The sequence below is a fragment of the Zootoca vivipara genome, chromosome 14 (assembly GCF_963506605.1).
Source record: "Zootoca vivipara chromosome 14, rZooViv1.1, whole genome shotgun sequence".
NCBI classification, from domain to species: domain Eukaryota; kingdom Metazoa; phylum Chordata; class Lepidosauria; order Squamata; family Lacertidae; genus Zootoca; species Zootoca vivipara.
This window is the reverse complement of record NC_083289.1, coordinates 30,982,815-30,999,037: the sequence shown is the minus strand read 5'-3', so window position 1 is coordinate 30,999,037 and position 16,223 is coordinate 30,982,815. Positions and strand designations below refer to the sequence as shown.

The 16,223-nt window shown below is 46.8% G+C and overlaps 1 protein-coding gene across 1 annotated transcript; it reads right to left on the bottom strand.

The window, feature by feature from the left end:
• Positions 1–2,581: 2,581 nt before the first annotated feature.
• Positions 2,582–11,400, bottom strand: MSRB1 (methionine sulfoxide reductase B1). Its single transcript, XM_035131545.2, has 4 exons — positions 11,260–11,400; positions 7,687–7,829; positions 6,772–6,886; positions 2,582–6,662 (listed from the first exon to the last, which is right to left on the bottom strand). The coding sequence occupies exons 1-4, from the start codon at positions 11,312–11,314 to the stop codon at positions 6,634–6,636; spliced, it is 342 nt and encodes a 113-aa protein (XP_034987436.1). The 5' UTR covers positions 11,315–11,400; the 3' UTR covers positions 2,582–6,633.
• Between the last annotated feature and the right edge of the window lie 4,823 nt (positions 11,401–16,223).

Genomic DNA, 16,223 nt, shown 5'->3' with positions numbered 1-16,223 from the left:
GCGGCAGAGGAGGGCACTCGTAAGCAAAAGGGGGGGGGGGGAAGGCTGCAGCCAAAAGAGGATTTCATGCCTTTCTTTCTAAATGCACACAGATCGGGAGCTTGGAGAGGAGGGGAGGTAGTTTTTTTAGTTAAGTTTGTTGGGGCCCATAAAGAATTCTGGCCAGTGGTGGCGTTCATTTTTAACTGAAGATGCAAGGCTATGCATGTCTACTCAGAAGAAAGCTTCTTTGTATTCAGTCACAGTGGGGCTTACTCCCAGGTAAATCCTTCTGAGTGGACATGTATAGGATGTCCACATGTATAGGACATGTATAGGATGTTCCCACCTTTCTAATGGGAAGAGCTGTTCGACAATAGAACAGACTGTTATGGAAATCACCGGGGGGGACATATTTATTATAAATATTATGCATAAATGTATCCTTTCGACTTGACAGCTCAGGGAAGTTACTTAGTTTTAAAAATCATATAAAATCAACTCCAGTTTTCCCCATTCCGACACTATTTTGCCCTTGAAAAGGTACTCCAGGAAGTGCCCAGAGGCACTTTGCTGAGCTGATTGTTGGCCCAGCCTAATCCCATAATCAGACCCACCCAGGTGACAGCCGATGCAAAGCCAGGGCCTTATTGTTCTTTCTCTGTGAATACTCAAGAAGTTCCTCCCGGTACTGATCACACATTTACTTTTGCCCTGAACCATTACCCTTATGTTAATCTTGTTTACCAGTATGTTAATATTGTTTGTACTTCCCCTTTTCTGACGTTTAGCTACTATGGAACAGTGATGTAGGAATGATGCTTTTGAAATGCATTATGGGATTCAGGTGGGAAGTTTAAAAAGTTCTTGTGACCCTGTTCTCAGTGTTCAGTCTTGGCTTGAACCTGCTGCGCAGTAATAAACTTTGCTGGTTTGCTCCTTCCTTTATCTCCGCAGTGAACCGCAGACCCTTGCCTGACGAGCTAGGTGGCTGAGTAGCCTCACACCTAGATTTTTTCCGTAACAAGACTCTCTTGGAAGATTGTATACTCTCCTTTGGAGGTTTTTTAAGAGAGGCTGGCTGACCGTTTGTCAGGGATTCCTGGACTGTGATTGTTGCATTGCAGGGGGCTGGGCTAGATGACCCTTGGGGGTCCCTTTCAACTCAGTGATTCTGTGATTGTCCTCTAATTGCAGATGGGAGAAAAGCAGCCTTTAGATTAGATATGTCATGTGAATAAAAAACTGAGCTGTAAAAACCAACTGGTGTGCACTGATTCGCATAAACACTTGTACCTGTAGAGACAGTGTAATGATAGCGCCTGTAATTTTTGACACTCCCTTAATGTTAAGGATTTGTATATTTGAGGGCTGGTCTTTGAGTGATCTGGTAGTTTTTTAGGCCTTGAGTTTCAGTTCTAGAAGAGACTCCTATGAATAAAGCTTGTTTTATAAAAACTACTCATTATTGATGTCTGTTGTTGGGTACAGAAACATCCTGTGAAGTAGTCCATGATTTGGAACACTGAAGGCAGATTAAAAGTACAGTATGTACCGTATATAGATTACCAAACATTCAAAAAGGAGCACTATAGTAGTCATGGGAAACTTCACTATGATATCTGTTGGAACTAAAACTTTACCAAGAATGTAAGGTCCAACAAATTCCACAGTTGCCTCATTGACAATTTCATTTCCAATTGTTATAAGAATTCTAAGGCATCATAAATAAAATGAACATTCATAGGTGCAGAAGGTAAACACACAAACATAAGTGCATAAACCACATGTCTGAAATAGTAGAGAGCAATCCTGAAGCCATCTGAATGACCCCAAATGTTTCCTCTGCAGAGGGAAATATCTTGGAAAAACCTTTGCCAGCAGTTCTTTCCACTTGCAAATCCTTAAAATCCTACCTTAAGGGCATGTATTATGTGTGAATTTGACCTTTGACCTGGATTCAAGAACTAAGGTATTTACCATCTCAAAAGAATGGTCCAGACTAACCAAGAAATGCAGTCAGTAAAACATTATCAGAAGTTACACACAGAAAACAATAAACACTCATGAACACCATAAAAGATTCAATCAAGTGTAGAGTTTTACTTGACAGGTTATAAAAGCATAATTGGTAGCAAATTCCTAAAGCTGTGGAAAGGCATACTTAAGAGTCCAACAAGAGTTCAAGCCTCTCTTTCTGTGGCAGGTCACAAGCAAGAGGGGGGGGGGGAGTTACACAGAACGCTGTTAGCGGTCTTCTTACTGTAGAAACTGCACATTTCCAAAGAGCAGTTTCCACAGAAAGTATCATTGCATATTCTGCATAGTCAAAACAATCTCAGCTTTCTGCCGCTTCTTGAATCTTATAGATTCTTCTTCTGTTTCTGGAATGAATGAATCTTACACACACACACACACAGAGAGAGAGAGAGAGAGAGAGAGAGAGAGAGAGAGAATCCAACAGAAGATCCCCTACCCCTCAAGTGGCCCAGACTCTCTTTTGCTCCAATACAAGGCATGACAAGCCTTTCCCAGTCCGCCACAGCCTTTCAACTAGTTAAGCAAATTTCACTTATCATAGCACAAAACTGAACAAAACACATTTTTGTTTCCAAGAAAAGTATTTTTATTAACATCATCTAATCCATATTTATACAGGTGAACAGCAGCCTGGCCAAGTTGCTAAGCTGGATGGAACATTACATTCAGAGTTGATTTTTAAAAAAATCCCTAATATACCTTCTTGTGTCTCCCAGGGAAGGCAAAACAGGCACAGAAGTGTTGATCAAGTGCTCTCAGAGGGCAAATTACCCAATAATACTGCTACTTTTGAGAGAGAGAGAGAAAAGGTCATTCCCTGCAAATATTCACAGGGCTCCGCATGAAACTTTGTCTTCTTGGACTTTGATTTTGATACCACTGAAGTGGAAAGCTTCACTTCTACAGTGCAGCTTGCATAACCGTCTTGAAAACATACAGGGTGTGATTCTGCACCTGAGGCTCATAAGACCAGGCTGAAGGCAGACATCAGGTGGTTCTTTTCAGAGAGTTGAGGAACACTTCCAATAAACAGCAGGTGATTGTCATCTTTGTGCTGATCACACCTGCAAGTTGAATGCAGTGTCCGCACAGAGTCATTGTCATCAAAATGCTATCCCTTAATTTCCCCCCAACAATTTTACTGTTTCTGTTGTACCGCTTGTTTTTTGTTTTTGATTTTACTTAGTGGATTTTCCACAGAAAGAGTAAATCTAGATTGAATGGGGGGGGGGGAATATGAGATGCATTTTAACTTGTGTGCGTTTCAAACTGCTGTGTGGAAATACTTGAGGTTTGAGAGGTCATTGTTCACAGTATGTACATTGAGCCCACTTTTGCCTCAGCTAAAACAACCTTTGCCACTTTCCTCCATAAACCTCTTATGCCGTTTCAGAAACCAGGAAAAGCTTCTCCACTGTGGAGTGTGCAAAATGGTTCTAAGGGTACATCCAGGTGGTGAATTGTCACACTCCCAGTTTGACCATGATTTGCAAAGCACATGAAGCATTTGCTCGGCAGATCGCCTCATAAAGCAGACCCCCCTTTTGTGCTTCATCAAGACACAATGGACCACCTGTTCTGAAGTTTTCAGCTTTGGATGTAAGCAAGCACAAGGAACCATCATTAGGCCAAGCAACCAGTGCAAATATGGATGAGTGCCATCCTACTTGAACTGCATGTCCAGCAGCAGCAGCACAACTCCCTAATCATGTTAACAACAGAAGATTAAGCAGAAACCAACTGATACAAATGGCACCATAAACCATCTAAACTTAAACTGTACCACCACTGTTTCCCTAAAGCAAACCTTGGGATTTCTCCAGCTGTTTTTGGACTACAACTCCCATCAGCTAGCAGGACCAGTGGTCAGGGATGATAGGAATTGTAGTCCAAAAACAGCTGGAGACCCAAGTTTGGGAAGCACTGGTCTACACCCTCATTTACTCACTTTGAGCTCTTTAAAAAAAATCTTCTAACCTAAGTCTGTAGAAACGGTCTGAAGTCAGGGGTGGGGAAGGAGTGGCCCTCCAGATACTGCTGAACTTCAGCATCTACCATCGCTGACCATTTGCCATGCTGGCTGGGGATGATGGGAGCTGGAGCCCAGCAGCTTCAGGGGGGCCACAGGTCCCCCATCCTTGCCTTGGGTGGACATTCATAGTTTCTGTTTCCAGCTGAATAGCCAATCAAAGAGGTGCAAGTTTTGCAAGTCCTCCTTCCCAGCGCGGGAAGGAAGCTTGTTGTTGTGATACAAGGCAAAGAGGAAGAAGGAAATGTGCCGATTCAGATGAATCTTATGCATTAGCCCTTTGAGCACTGAGAGGTAATCTCGGTTTCTAATGTTTGTTTCTAAAGCCTGAGCGATATGCAGTTTGGGCAAGAGGCTTCATTCTGACTTCTGGAGCACCCAGAGAAATTCAGATACCAAGGCATAAAATTGTTTGTATGTTTACAACAAACAAGGGCTTCAAAAGAGCAAGGAACATATTAGCTTCGTATTTCCAAACTGGAGGTTCTTGGGTCTCACCTGAAATGCAATTCAGGGACTGCAGATTACCTCTTACATTTAAATTGCACCACCAAAAACTTGGACAAATCCATCCATCACTTAAAAAATGAAGCACTCGGAAATGACTCCTTAGCCCTTCCGTGGCCTTTGCTTATAACAAACATACAAAATCTTAGCGCAATAGCAAAGATGCAAACTGGTGTCAGAAGGATGCTCAATTGACCTGTTTCTCTGCTAGAGAGAGAATCACTTCTAGTACATGCAAAAATTAGATGAAAACTAGGTTATCAGCTTCCGTTTCCTGAGAGAGATCTTGTGCCTTTAGCGCAGGGGTGGGAACACTGTGGCCCTCCCAAAGTTGCTCTCGTTTTCCCTGACCACTGGCCATGCTGGCTGGGGCTGATGCCCAGCAAATCTTGAGGACCACGTTCCCCTCACCTGCTTTAACAGTGACCGCAAAGAGGTAAATTTAGCAGGCGAAACTTTTGTGACCATGAAAATAACTGGGGTGGGGGTGGGGGGGTTGAGTTTAATGGCAGCATTAAAAGCACAAGGGCCCTGCCAGGGGAGGAAATATTGGGAATCCAATATGCATTACCTGGAGCATTTTCTGGGTAGCTCAGATAAAACCATCCTCACCCCTGCTCTCCAAGACGGGTTTACATGGGGCAATTCATACAATGACACTACGCCAGAAAATGCCCCAAAGCAATGTGGGGCAGGGCACAACCCAAAGCTAGGCTATGGTTTCAGATGCCACAAAGACTTACTTCTGAAGAGGCCAGGAAATGGTAGAGTTTGATCCAAGGGAAGGGCAAGAATGGACAAAAAAACAAAACCTGGGGCACATGACAGTGTGAGGACATTTCTGAGGATGTGGTCGCAGTGACCCAATCACGGAAGCAATTTTAGCAGTTCCATGGGGCATAAAGAAAGCAGCATTGTGATGCTAAAAGGTTTGCTCCAGGAGACCATGTCCTAGGTCCAAATTCTCCAACTTTGGATTCTGAGGTAGTGTTGGACTACAACTCCCATCATCCCGTGTCACCTTAACAAATGGTCAATGATGGGAGTTGTAGTGCTGCTGCAGCTGAGGACCCAAGGTTGAAGAAGGCTGTCATACCGGAGAACACAGCTACTGAACTGTAGTTGCTGTTACAAAAGTTCCTGGGCTGCTGGATAACTGTTTACATTAAGGGTGGGTAAGCTCAGGCCTCCCCATTTCCTCCACCAGGTCAGTTTGGCCAAAGGATGCTTCCTTGCCCAACACTTGGCGCCATATACCACGTCAGGTGTGAGGCAGGTAAAGTTGCAGCTAAGCCAAATAGGGCTTTGTAAGGCCCTTTGGAGCCCTGGCTATGAGCTGTTACAACTTAACATTCACAACAGCCTGTAGGAGGGGTTAGGAACTGGAGGCCAGTAAGCCAAACCTGGGCTTCTAGAAGCCCCTGCAGGGAAGTCAAAACAGCAGCTGTGGCAACAGAACTTGCCAACAGGCTGCTTGGGGGAAATGAAGGCTTCTATCACCGCTCTTTACTCCCATCTCAAAATGGTTTTTTTTTACCCTGGGGTTTGTAGCATCTGAAATGCACCTTGGATCCAACGCTAGTTTGGGCAGAGTGAATCTGGATTGATATGATGAGAGTCCTGCTCAGAATCATACCATCTTCTGGGGCAACTCACTCCAGAGCCAGACAGGCACTCTGCTTTGAGTGGAGGAAAAACCCAGACTTTGGTAGGGGGGACACAGGTACAAGGTGGTCACACCTGAGCAAAAAGAAGAAGAGGAAGAGGAGGAGGAGGAGAAAAGCATCTGGGCGATGGGAAGAACATTCTAAACTAGACTCGATCCAAGATACAGGTTGAAATGGAAGACCTCAAAGCAGGAGGTAGCAAATGCAGAGGGTATCAATCAGAAATGAAAGCCAGAAGAAGAGAGTCTTCATTTTTCTTTCCGTATTTGCCAGCGTCCATCCTGCCAGTCCAAAGGAAAAAGATTCCCAGCCGACAGAGAAGGGTTGTGCTCAACAGCTCCTAGATGGTTGGTGCGGAGTTGGATTGGTCAGCTAGAAGCAGCATTTGATTGGCTGGGTGTTCCAGCCTATTTACTCCCTCGGGTCCTTGTCCTTCTTGTCTAGAAAACATAGAAAGAGAAATCCGGATCCAGCAGCTGCCATTTCAAAAGCTGTTGATGTCAGTGGGCAAAGTTGCAAATAGATGCACAGTTAATTACGTAAGCTCACCTTTAGGGATGAACTTGAGAGAGCTGCTAAATATTCAGAACCGAGACTGACCCCTTTTGGGGCCGTCGTTGATGAACTCGTGGCCCAGACCGTTGCCGCACTTGCCACATGAGACCTAGAAGGGAAGCATATGAAGCAAAGGGAATAGAGAGACAAAACTCCAGCTTGCACACTAGGGTCTTAGCACTGCTTTCCCACAACCGGTTGAAAGCAGAATTAGAATGGTGGTCACACATATGACTTAATACAGTGTTTCTCAACCAGTGTGCCTCCAGATGTCTTGGGACTACAACTCCCATCATCCCTAGCTAGCAAGACCAGTGGTCAGGAATGATGGGAGTTGTAGTCCCAAAACATCTGGAGGCACACTGGTTGAGAAACACTGACTTAATAGACCCTTCTCTAACGTTAACTAAAATGTCCCTCTCAGCACAGCCTCCTTGCAACTTTAATTAGAAGCTTTCCCAGTGTCTTCTGTCCCCTAACACCTTTCTGGGTAGTGCTACATAGTTCCCCTCATAAATAGTTTCTTAACAAATCAGTTCCTGCTTGCTTTTGAAATGTGTTTGTTTTTAAAATTGCAAAATAGCTGCCGGACGGAAACTTCTAATTAGATGCACAGTAACCCCCTCCCCCCCCCAATGCCTCAATAGTGCTTTGCCAGTTCAATCTGGACAGGCTGTTGCTGCAACTGGCATTTGGAGGAGGCAGTGCCATAGATCAGATATAAAAAAGGAAGGTCGGACAAAAGCAACCTACTAGAATGCAATGCACTGACAACAATGTTGGCTGAATTCTCTGGAAGACGTTGAGGAACACTCCTCTCTTAGGCACTGAAAGCAGATTCAAGGGCTGGACAATTTGCTCAGCTTGCGCTCCATTTCAACCCAGCAACACTTCCTCCTCAGTACTCACCTTGAAGGCTCCCGGCCGTTCTAGGTACTTGGAGATGCTATCGTCGTGGATAGTTTCAGTGAAAGCCGGCCATGGAGATGAGTGAGCATACTTGGACCTGCTCGAGAACAGCTCGTAGCCACATTTGGAGCAAGCGTATATACCTGTGCACAAAGATGGGAGCAGGAAGAAGAAGGGAATGAGGTCCCTGGAAGATATACAATGCATTCAAACGGGTAGTAGTTTATCTGCTGGTTATAGGCATGCCCAGGTTGGCTCGAAGCAAGAGTGCTTACAGAAGCTGCGCTCATCTCAATGGAGCATCCAGTCCAAACTCTGCAAGCATCTCTCCATGCCAAACCCCTCCCCCTCCTGCTTGAAATAGGATCGGGGTATCAGTCACTTATGGGGCAGAGATGCTTTCTCCCCTCAATGCTGCCTTCATAGCAATCAAATATGTGAGAAGGGAAGTAGCTGAGTGGTCCCAGGTTCAGTCCTCAATGGCACCTGCAGGTAGAACTGGGAATGTCCCCTGCCTAAAAGGAGAGCCACTTTCAGTCAATGTCAACAGTACTGCGCTGGAAGGACCACTATGTCTGTCTCAGCGTAAGGCCGCTTCCTGCATCCCTAGGAGTTACCTCAACCCCACTTCTCTGTGTTCATCATAATGCATCAGAGGTCCACAGAGAATTGCTTTTCCAGAATTAAGACTTAATGTTATGGCCTCTGTCTTTTCCAGATGGCTGGTGTAATAAATTACCTTTGAAACAGCTTTTCTGTATGTTTTGTAAAACGGCTATAAGACGACATTGTTCACTACCTTACCCAGTGTCCTGTATCATAAAGATCCCTGTGGAAAATATACGTCTGAGCGTAACCAGCAGAGGCATTTTATTACACTCGTGTGCTTTTGGCTATTTGACAAGGAAAATTAGGTTACGCTGCACTTCTCCTAATTGGAGCCAGGAAATTGAGCCCAATTTGTGCCTCAACTCTGAATGCCTTTTAATATTTTGTCATGGCTTACAGCTAAACAAATCATTTTTAATTTTTTTTTACTGTATTGTACTATTTTCTGTTTTAATGAATAGACATTATCCACTTCTGTGCCAATTCCATCTTTACAATTGCTGACACTGAATAAACCTCTTTCACAACTCAGCAGACACTGGAAGGGTGGCAAGATATGATTCTATTAGGCTTGCAAATAGCCACTCACCTACAGGCCTGGAGCATGTGAGAATTGCTTAGAACACAAGAAGAGTTTGATGGATGAGGCTAGTGGCCCATCAAGTCCAGCATCCTGTTCTCACAGTGGTCAACCACATGCCTGTGTGCTCAAACAGAATTTGAGCACAAGAGCCCTCTCCCCTCCTGTGGTTTCCAGCAACTGAGATTGCAAAGTACTGTACTGTATACTGTCTCTGATTGTGGAGGCAGAGCATAGCCATCATGATCAGTAGCCTCTGATAGCCCTCTCCTCCATGAATTTGTCCAATCCTATTTGAAAGCAAGTTCCGTAGTTTAAATATATGCTGTGTTAATAAGGACTTCCTTTTCTCCATCCTGAATCTTCCAACATCCACTTTCATCGGCTATCCACAAGTTGACTTTCGCTTTCTCTGTGCCTTGCATAATTTTATAAACTCCCTATTATGTACCTCTTACTCACTTTTTCTCCAAACTAAAAAGTCCAAAATGCCGCAACTTTTCCTCATTAGAGAGTAGCTCTGTCCCCTTGATCATTTTGGTTGCCCTTTTCTGAACATTTTCCATAAGTTTCCTATTTTTGCTGCACTGTAGTGGCAATAGATGACAATAATGCAATCGCAAAAGGGAAGCCTTGCAGAACAGCCAATCAAGCAGAATAAATCTACCACTAATGCAAGATTATCGTGTCCATTACACGTTGCAGAAAACACCGACCATAAAACAGCAGTCTGGAAGGGTCTCTAAATTGTGAGACAGCTAATTATTATTTTCATGGGCCAGTAAACTTCTGTCGGCTGGCTTGTGTGATCTACCTGACATGATTGCATTGGGTAATGGAGGAGAAATTAATCCCACCCACAGGATGCTTTTGAAACCACAGCAATGTTTCATCACTGTGCCAGTTTTATTCTTGAAGGGAATGGGGAAGCCAAATGTGACCTTGAAAAACGGTGGGGTAAAAGTGTTTGGTGCAATGGCGGTCCCAGAGACAATTTTCTCTGTGGTAGCAGCCCCCAATTTGCGGGACTCTCTCCCTACAGAGGCATATCTAAGAACCTTCATTGTATGACTTTCACCATACGCTGAACATACACCTCTTTTTGCCTCGGCCTTTGACAGCTAAGGGCTTCTGTTTTGAGGAACTCACCCCTTTTGCAGAATTTACACACTACTGTTCCATTTGGAACGGTTTTGCTGGTTTTATTTTCATTCATTTATTTACTTACATTTATATCCCACCTTTTTCTCCAGGGAGCTCCAAAGTGATGTACATGGTTATCCCCGTCCTCGTTTAATCCTCACAATAACTCTGTGAGGTAGGTTAGGCTGAGAAGCCGTGACTGGCCAAGATCACACATAGTGAGTGAGCTTCATGGCAGAGTGGGGATTCAAACCCTGTTCTCCCCGGTCTTAGCCCAGGCACTCTAACCACACTCATTTCATTTCATCATCATCATATTATCAATTGTTTTTATAACTGTATATTCTATTCTTTTAACCTACCCTGGGACCTTATTGTAAAGGGTTAGTAAGAAATCATAAAGAATTTTAAGACAATAGAATTAATTTATTAGCTCCATCTTAACCCCAACAGGTACCAAGTACATTTAATCTTCTGAACCGCCTTGATATCTTTGGTATATAAATTATAACAACAACAACAGTCCCTTTTCTCACTCTGATGCTGTGCCATCTATCTACATTCTGGGACTATAAATCTCCATAAATAACAGGGAGGGCGCTTGATATTCTTCTCAGCTTGTGCTCATACAAGCATTTTTCTTTGTACAGTTGTGGGGGCCAGCCGAGTCTGTGCCCCCACCAATCTACCCTCTATAGAGAGGGGGTTGCATAACCCCCTATAAATCATGGGGCCAACCAGCTTTCTCCAGGTTAGTTGTCCCACCCAGATGTTCTATGAATATGTGACCAAACAAAAACACAACTGACGGATGGTGTGTCCCTTTGAGACAGGCGTCTCCAATCTGGTGCCCTCCGGGGCATAGCTGCCAAGTTATCCCTTTTTTTAAGGGATTTTCCCTTATGCTGAATAGGCTTCCTCGCGAGAAAAGGAAAAACTTGGCAGCTATGCTCCGGGGGCTGATGGGAGTTGTAGTAGTTGTAGTCCAACCGTATCTGGAAGGCACAAGGTTGGCGAAGAAGACCACCATGTCCAGAGATTGTAATCCCCGCGCCGGGTGGCCCATATCGTGGATCCTGCCGATCCATCCATCCACCGATCCCGGGGACGTGGAGGGGAAATCAGTTCCCCTCTTCGTCGGCGCCTGCCGCGGGTAGTGAGTGGGGTGGAGATTTTGCGGGCTAGATCCAGCCCCGCGCCGGGTGTATTCGATCTTTCCCCATGGGATGATTTCCCCTTACCGGGTTCGAAGTGGTCCTGATAGATCTCGCCTCCTCTAAAGACGCAGAAGGACATGGCAGCGATCGCTCTCTCCCGGCCCCTGACGCCGCTCCGGCCGCTTCCCGGTTATATAAGCGGCCGCCCTCCGTCCCTCCTCCTCCTGGCTCTGTGTGCTCCGTTGCCTGCAGTTCCAGCGGGAGCAGCGCCAGGGGGAGCTGCCGGGCAACGCTCCGCCGCCCGCGGAAGCCCAGCGCGCAACGTTAGCCCACGCGCGGAGAGGCGCGCGGAGAGGAGAAGGGGCGCTCAGAGGAGTACCGGAAGAGCTGTCGTAGGATCAGGCCCAGATCAGGCTTAACTGCCTCGCTGGAGCAAGTCAAAACGGCCCTCTTTAGTTCCGGTTTCCGTTCCTCTTGGTGGCCGACCAGATGCAGGGGGCAGTTGTGTCCTTTTGGGGGGGGGCGTCCAGGGCCCCAGTCACCAGGAGCAGGACCCCCCACACACACAATGAAACAGGGCTGGCAATGCCACATTTTGAAGGAAGGATGTGATCTGTAGTGGGGCCACCACTTTCAAAGCCCTGCTGGCTCACACTGATGGGAGAGTGGAGATGGGCATGGGCATGGAGAGACTTCTCTCTTCTCTCTCTCTCTCTCTCTCTCTCTCTCTGTAAGGGGCAGCCACAGACATTTTGGAGGTGGAGCAGTGAAGCCCTTTACTCTCCCCCTAAATCAAGGTGAGAAACTTAAAGCCCCCAGGGACTCTCCATCTGGTCCCCAGTACTCTCCCCAATTATTTCCTGCTTAACACAAGGTTTGTGTTTGGCTACATAGTGTAGGAAACTATGGAACTTGCTCCCGCAGGAGAGAATGAAGGTCTCCAATTTGAATGGCCTTAAAATAGGAGGTTATTGATGGTGACTACCTATGCTCTAGGGACGCGGGTGGTGCTGTGGTCTAAACCACAGAGCCTAGGGCTTGCCAATCAGAAGGTTGGCGGTTCGAATCCCTGCAATAGGGTGAGTTCCTGTTGCTTGGTCCCTGCTCCTGCCAACCTAGCAGTTCGAAAGCACGTCAAAGTGCAAGTAGATAAATAGGTACTGCTCCGGCGGGAAGGTAAACGGCGTTTCCGTGCACTGCTCTGCTTTGTCAGAAGCGGCTTAGTCATGCTGGCCACATGACCCAGAACCTGTACGCTGGCTCCCTCGGCCAGTAAAGCGAGATGAGCGTCGCAACCCCAGAGTTGTCCGCGACTGGACCTAACGGTCAGGGGTCCCTTTACCTTTACCTATGCTCTGCCTCCAGTGTTGGAGGCAGCAATGCTTCTGAATACCAGTTGCTGGAAACCACAGGAGGGGAGGGTTGTTCTTGTGCTTAGGTCCCACTTGCAGGTTTCCCTTTGGGGGCATCTGGTTGGCCACTGTGAGAACAGGATGCCACTGGCCCGATCCAGAACGTTCTTCTTATGTAAAGAAGAAAAGGCAAGTAAAACTGCTCTAGTTTTTGCGTCCTGGAACAGCAGCAGCAGCAACTGAAATCTTTGCAAGGGGTCCCTATTTCCACAGTTTCTTGGGGAGTTTTTGTTTTTCCAAGGACAGAATTGCCAAGAGGAGAATGCTCCTGGCTTGTCCTGAACTGACCCCCACCTCATTGCAAGGGAAAGAAGCCACACCCCCGCAATGTGATTGGCCAGCTCCGCTATATGGTACCTCTGTGTGCAATCATAGGCTGTGGGAGGGTGGGGTGGGGGAGGGGGCTTGAGCATTCAGTGGAGGGGGAGCTTTTGAGAAGGGGGGCAGAGAAGGATTCTATTTTTATCCTCTTTGATCCAGTGGCATATGGATCTGTAGGATGCTACTAGAAATCAGAAAAAGGTTTTTGTTCATGTTATCCCCCAACCCCCGTGAAATTGCATTCCTTCATCTCACTGTGTTCTCCTTTGCTGTTGTAGAGATTGCAAACGCCGGCAGCACGGTGGCGGCTATGTATATCCCCCATCCGTCAAGTGGATTTGTCACCCTTCCTCGAGACTGGCTGGGCATGGCGTGTTTCTCAAAAGCATCCCTTCCCTCCCCTGCCCCCCCTGTGATTGGACCGCACAGTGGGAGGCTGCAGCAGCATCAGCACCAGAATGAGCTAAGGATGCTGTGCTCCCCGCATTCCTCCATCCCTGGCACTCTTCTCTCTGGGCCAAACCTGCAGCTCTTTCCCCCCCTCCCCCTCCCCAGAGCCCTGCTTCTGCCATGGCCAGGATGGCTGTAGCGGCGGCCTCAGCCGCTGCACTTCAGCTTAAATCTGGATCAGATCAGGTGGTGATGCAAGCAGGCAGCCGCGCAAGCTGCGATGCTCCTGTCCAGACTGGTAGATGGATAATCCTGTACTAGCAGCTGTGGGGCCGTGTGAAAAGGATCACCATCCGTGACCCACGTTCCAGTCCCAAGGGGCAGCAGGAAAGACCAGATCTTGGCCCACTGAAGGTATAAGGAGGAAGGCACCCCCCCCCCCCAAGGTGAGCTTGATGGAGAGCCTGGCAATTTTAGTTTCTTTTATTTTTTGTGTCAAACGCTAAGAGCAAGGCTTGTGGTTTGGGGGCGCACTCTGGAGGCAAAATATACGGAAGGGAAATAACTTTTTGCTGGACTAATTGCTGTGCAGGTGAACATGTAGCAAGGGATGCAGGCTGTCTAGATTATAGACAGAGATATGGAATTGACATAAACAGATCTATTCGCTAGGAAGGTACCCAGTTTGTATCTCACGTAAGGAGAGATCGATTTGAAGAGCATCTAGCTGAGATATCTAAATTGGTGGGCAGGTAGCTGCGCTGCTCATCCCACAGAACGAAAAGTTGTGGAGTACGAAAGGGAGAATCGGAGAGTTTCCTTTTCCTGCAAGTGGTTTACAATGGTCTCTTTCTAGCAGAGAGGCAAATCCCTCTAGCTCTGGAAGACTCTGCCTTCGACCTGACCTGTTTTGGCTCCGTTGCAGGAAAGGTTTGTTGCCCTGACTCCTGTCTGCAGTCTTCACACTCTCGTCATTGCAAGGTTGTCTGCTATGCCCGCCGCATTTGGCTCTCGACGCACCAATGCCATCCAGGACTCGGAAGCCAGGTGAGGAGGAGAAGGAGCCTTTTTAATTTTCTCTCCAGACTGGCTCAAGCAGCTCAGCCCAGGTGGTGCCAGCATTTTGAAGCGGGAAAGATGTCAGTGAAGAAGATGTCAGAGGTGCCACAGGCACAAGGTGGATGGAAAAGTATTTCTCTCTCCTTGTGAGCCAGCATGCAGCAGAGGCTGTTTTCCCGATGAGGAACCAGCAAGTGTGCTGGCACCATTGGATCTCCCTCTTTGCTGGCATCCTCCCAATCTGATCAGGTGAGTTTTATGGAGACTCCAGAGCTGGGAGAGGCTTTGGTCCCTGAGATACCCCTTCTCAAACTTGGCAGAAAAGAAGGATAAGCAGGACTAGACCTTGTTTTTTTCATCATTGCATCAAGGATTCAAAACGAACAGTAATCATGTTTTGGGTGCTCCTGGCAATTATGAATACATGTTTTAAAAAACAATAACATTTATTTTATGATGAGCTTCGTGGAATGGCTGTCCATATAATTTTGGCCGCTGGCCCTTTCTGTTTGTGGTCTCAGTGCTGCAGTCAATTCTGGTAGCCAATTTGCAATGAGATGTGATAACTGCTGTTTACTGTAGTGCAGCCGGGGAACTTGGGGCCCTGCAGAATGTTGCTGGACTCCAACTCCCAGCAGGCCCAGCAGCCAGCATGGCTAGTGGTCAGGGATGATGGAAGTTGTGATCCAACAACACCTGGAGAGCCACAAGTTCCCAAGTCTTGCCTTATAGATAAGTCAACCCCTTGTATACAATACTTGACAAGAGAACCGGGATTGGGACATCCAGTGGCACCGAGCAAGCTGTACAAATTTTTTTGAAATGCCCCATTCTTGCATTATTATGAAATGCTGTGCCGCTTATAAAGAAGTGTTAACAAGATCTATGTTGGGCTTTGTCAACCTGGTAGTGCCCTCCAGCTATTTTGGATTCCAGTTTGGCCTGTGATTGGGAATGATCGCATGCTGATTGGGGGCTGGTGGGAGTTGTGGTCCAAAACAATTGGAGGGAAATTTGGGGGGAGGCTGTTCTATTTTATATTTTCAGTGGCCAAGGCTAGCACCTAGTTTACCACCAGCCCAAAATGCTGGACTGCGACTTGTCTTTATGTTCAAAATATCTGATGGCCAGAGGACGACACATAAAATCTCAACAAAGTCTTCTTCTTCTTGTAAGATACTAGGCAGCCTCAAATGAGCCAAAATGTGTGATTCTTAAGCAACTTTTTTTGGAAGGTAGAGGAGCCTGGCAAGTAACTCCACCACAGCATGCTGCACCCGAGCTGAACCATGGATCCCTCTAACTTTGTAGCATCTACTCTGACTGGCAGCTCTCCAGGGTTTTCGGCAGGGGACATTCTCAGGTCCGCTTGGGAGATGTCAGGGATTGAACCTGGGACCTTCTGCATGCAAAGCATGTGCTCTGCCACTTTGCAACGGCCTTGCCCTTTAGGAAGTTGCTTTGCGCCAAGACCACTGGTCTGTCTAGCTCAGCAGATTGTTTGCACTGATTTGCAGCAGCTCTCCAAGGTTTCAGGCAGGAAACTTCCCCAGCCCTACCCGGAGATACCAGAAATTGTATCTGATACCTTCTGCCTGTGAGGCAGATACTCCAACCACTGATATTCCTGGCCTCGTGGTTTGGAATAAAGGGATGATTTAAATAGGAACACAGCAAGTTGCCATGTCCTGAATCAGGCCATTGGTCCATTCAGCCCAGTTTTGTGTACACTGGCTGGCAAAGCCCTTCCAGGGTCTTAGACCAGGGTCTCCTACCTGGAGATGCTGGGGATTGAACCTGGGATCTCCTGCAAGGAGGGCAGATGTTCTGCCACTAAGCTGCAGCCCCAACCCTCCACAATCAATG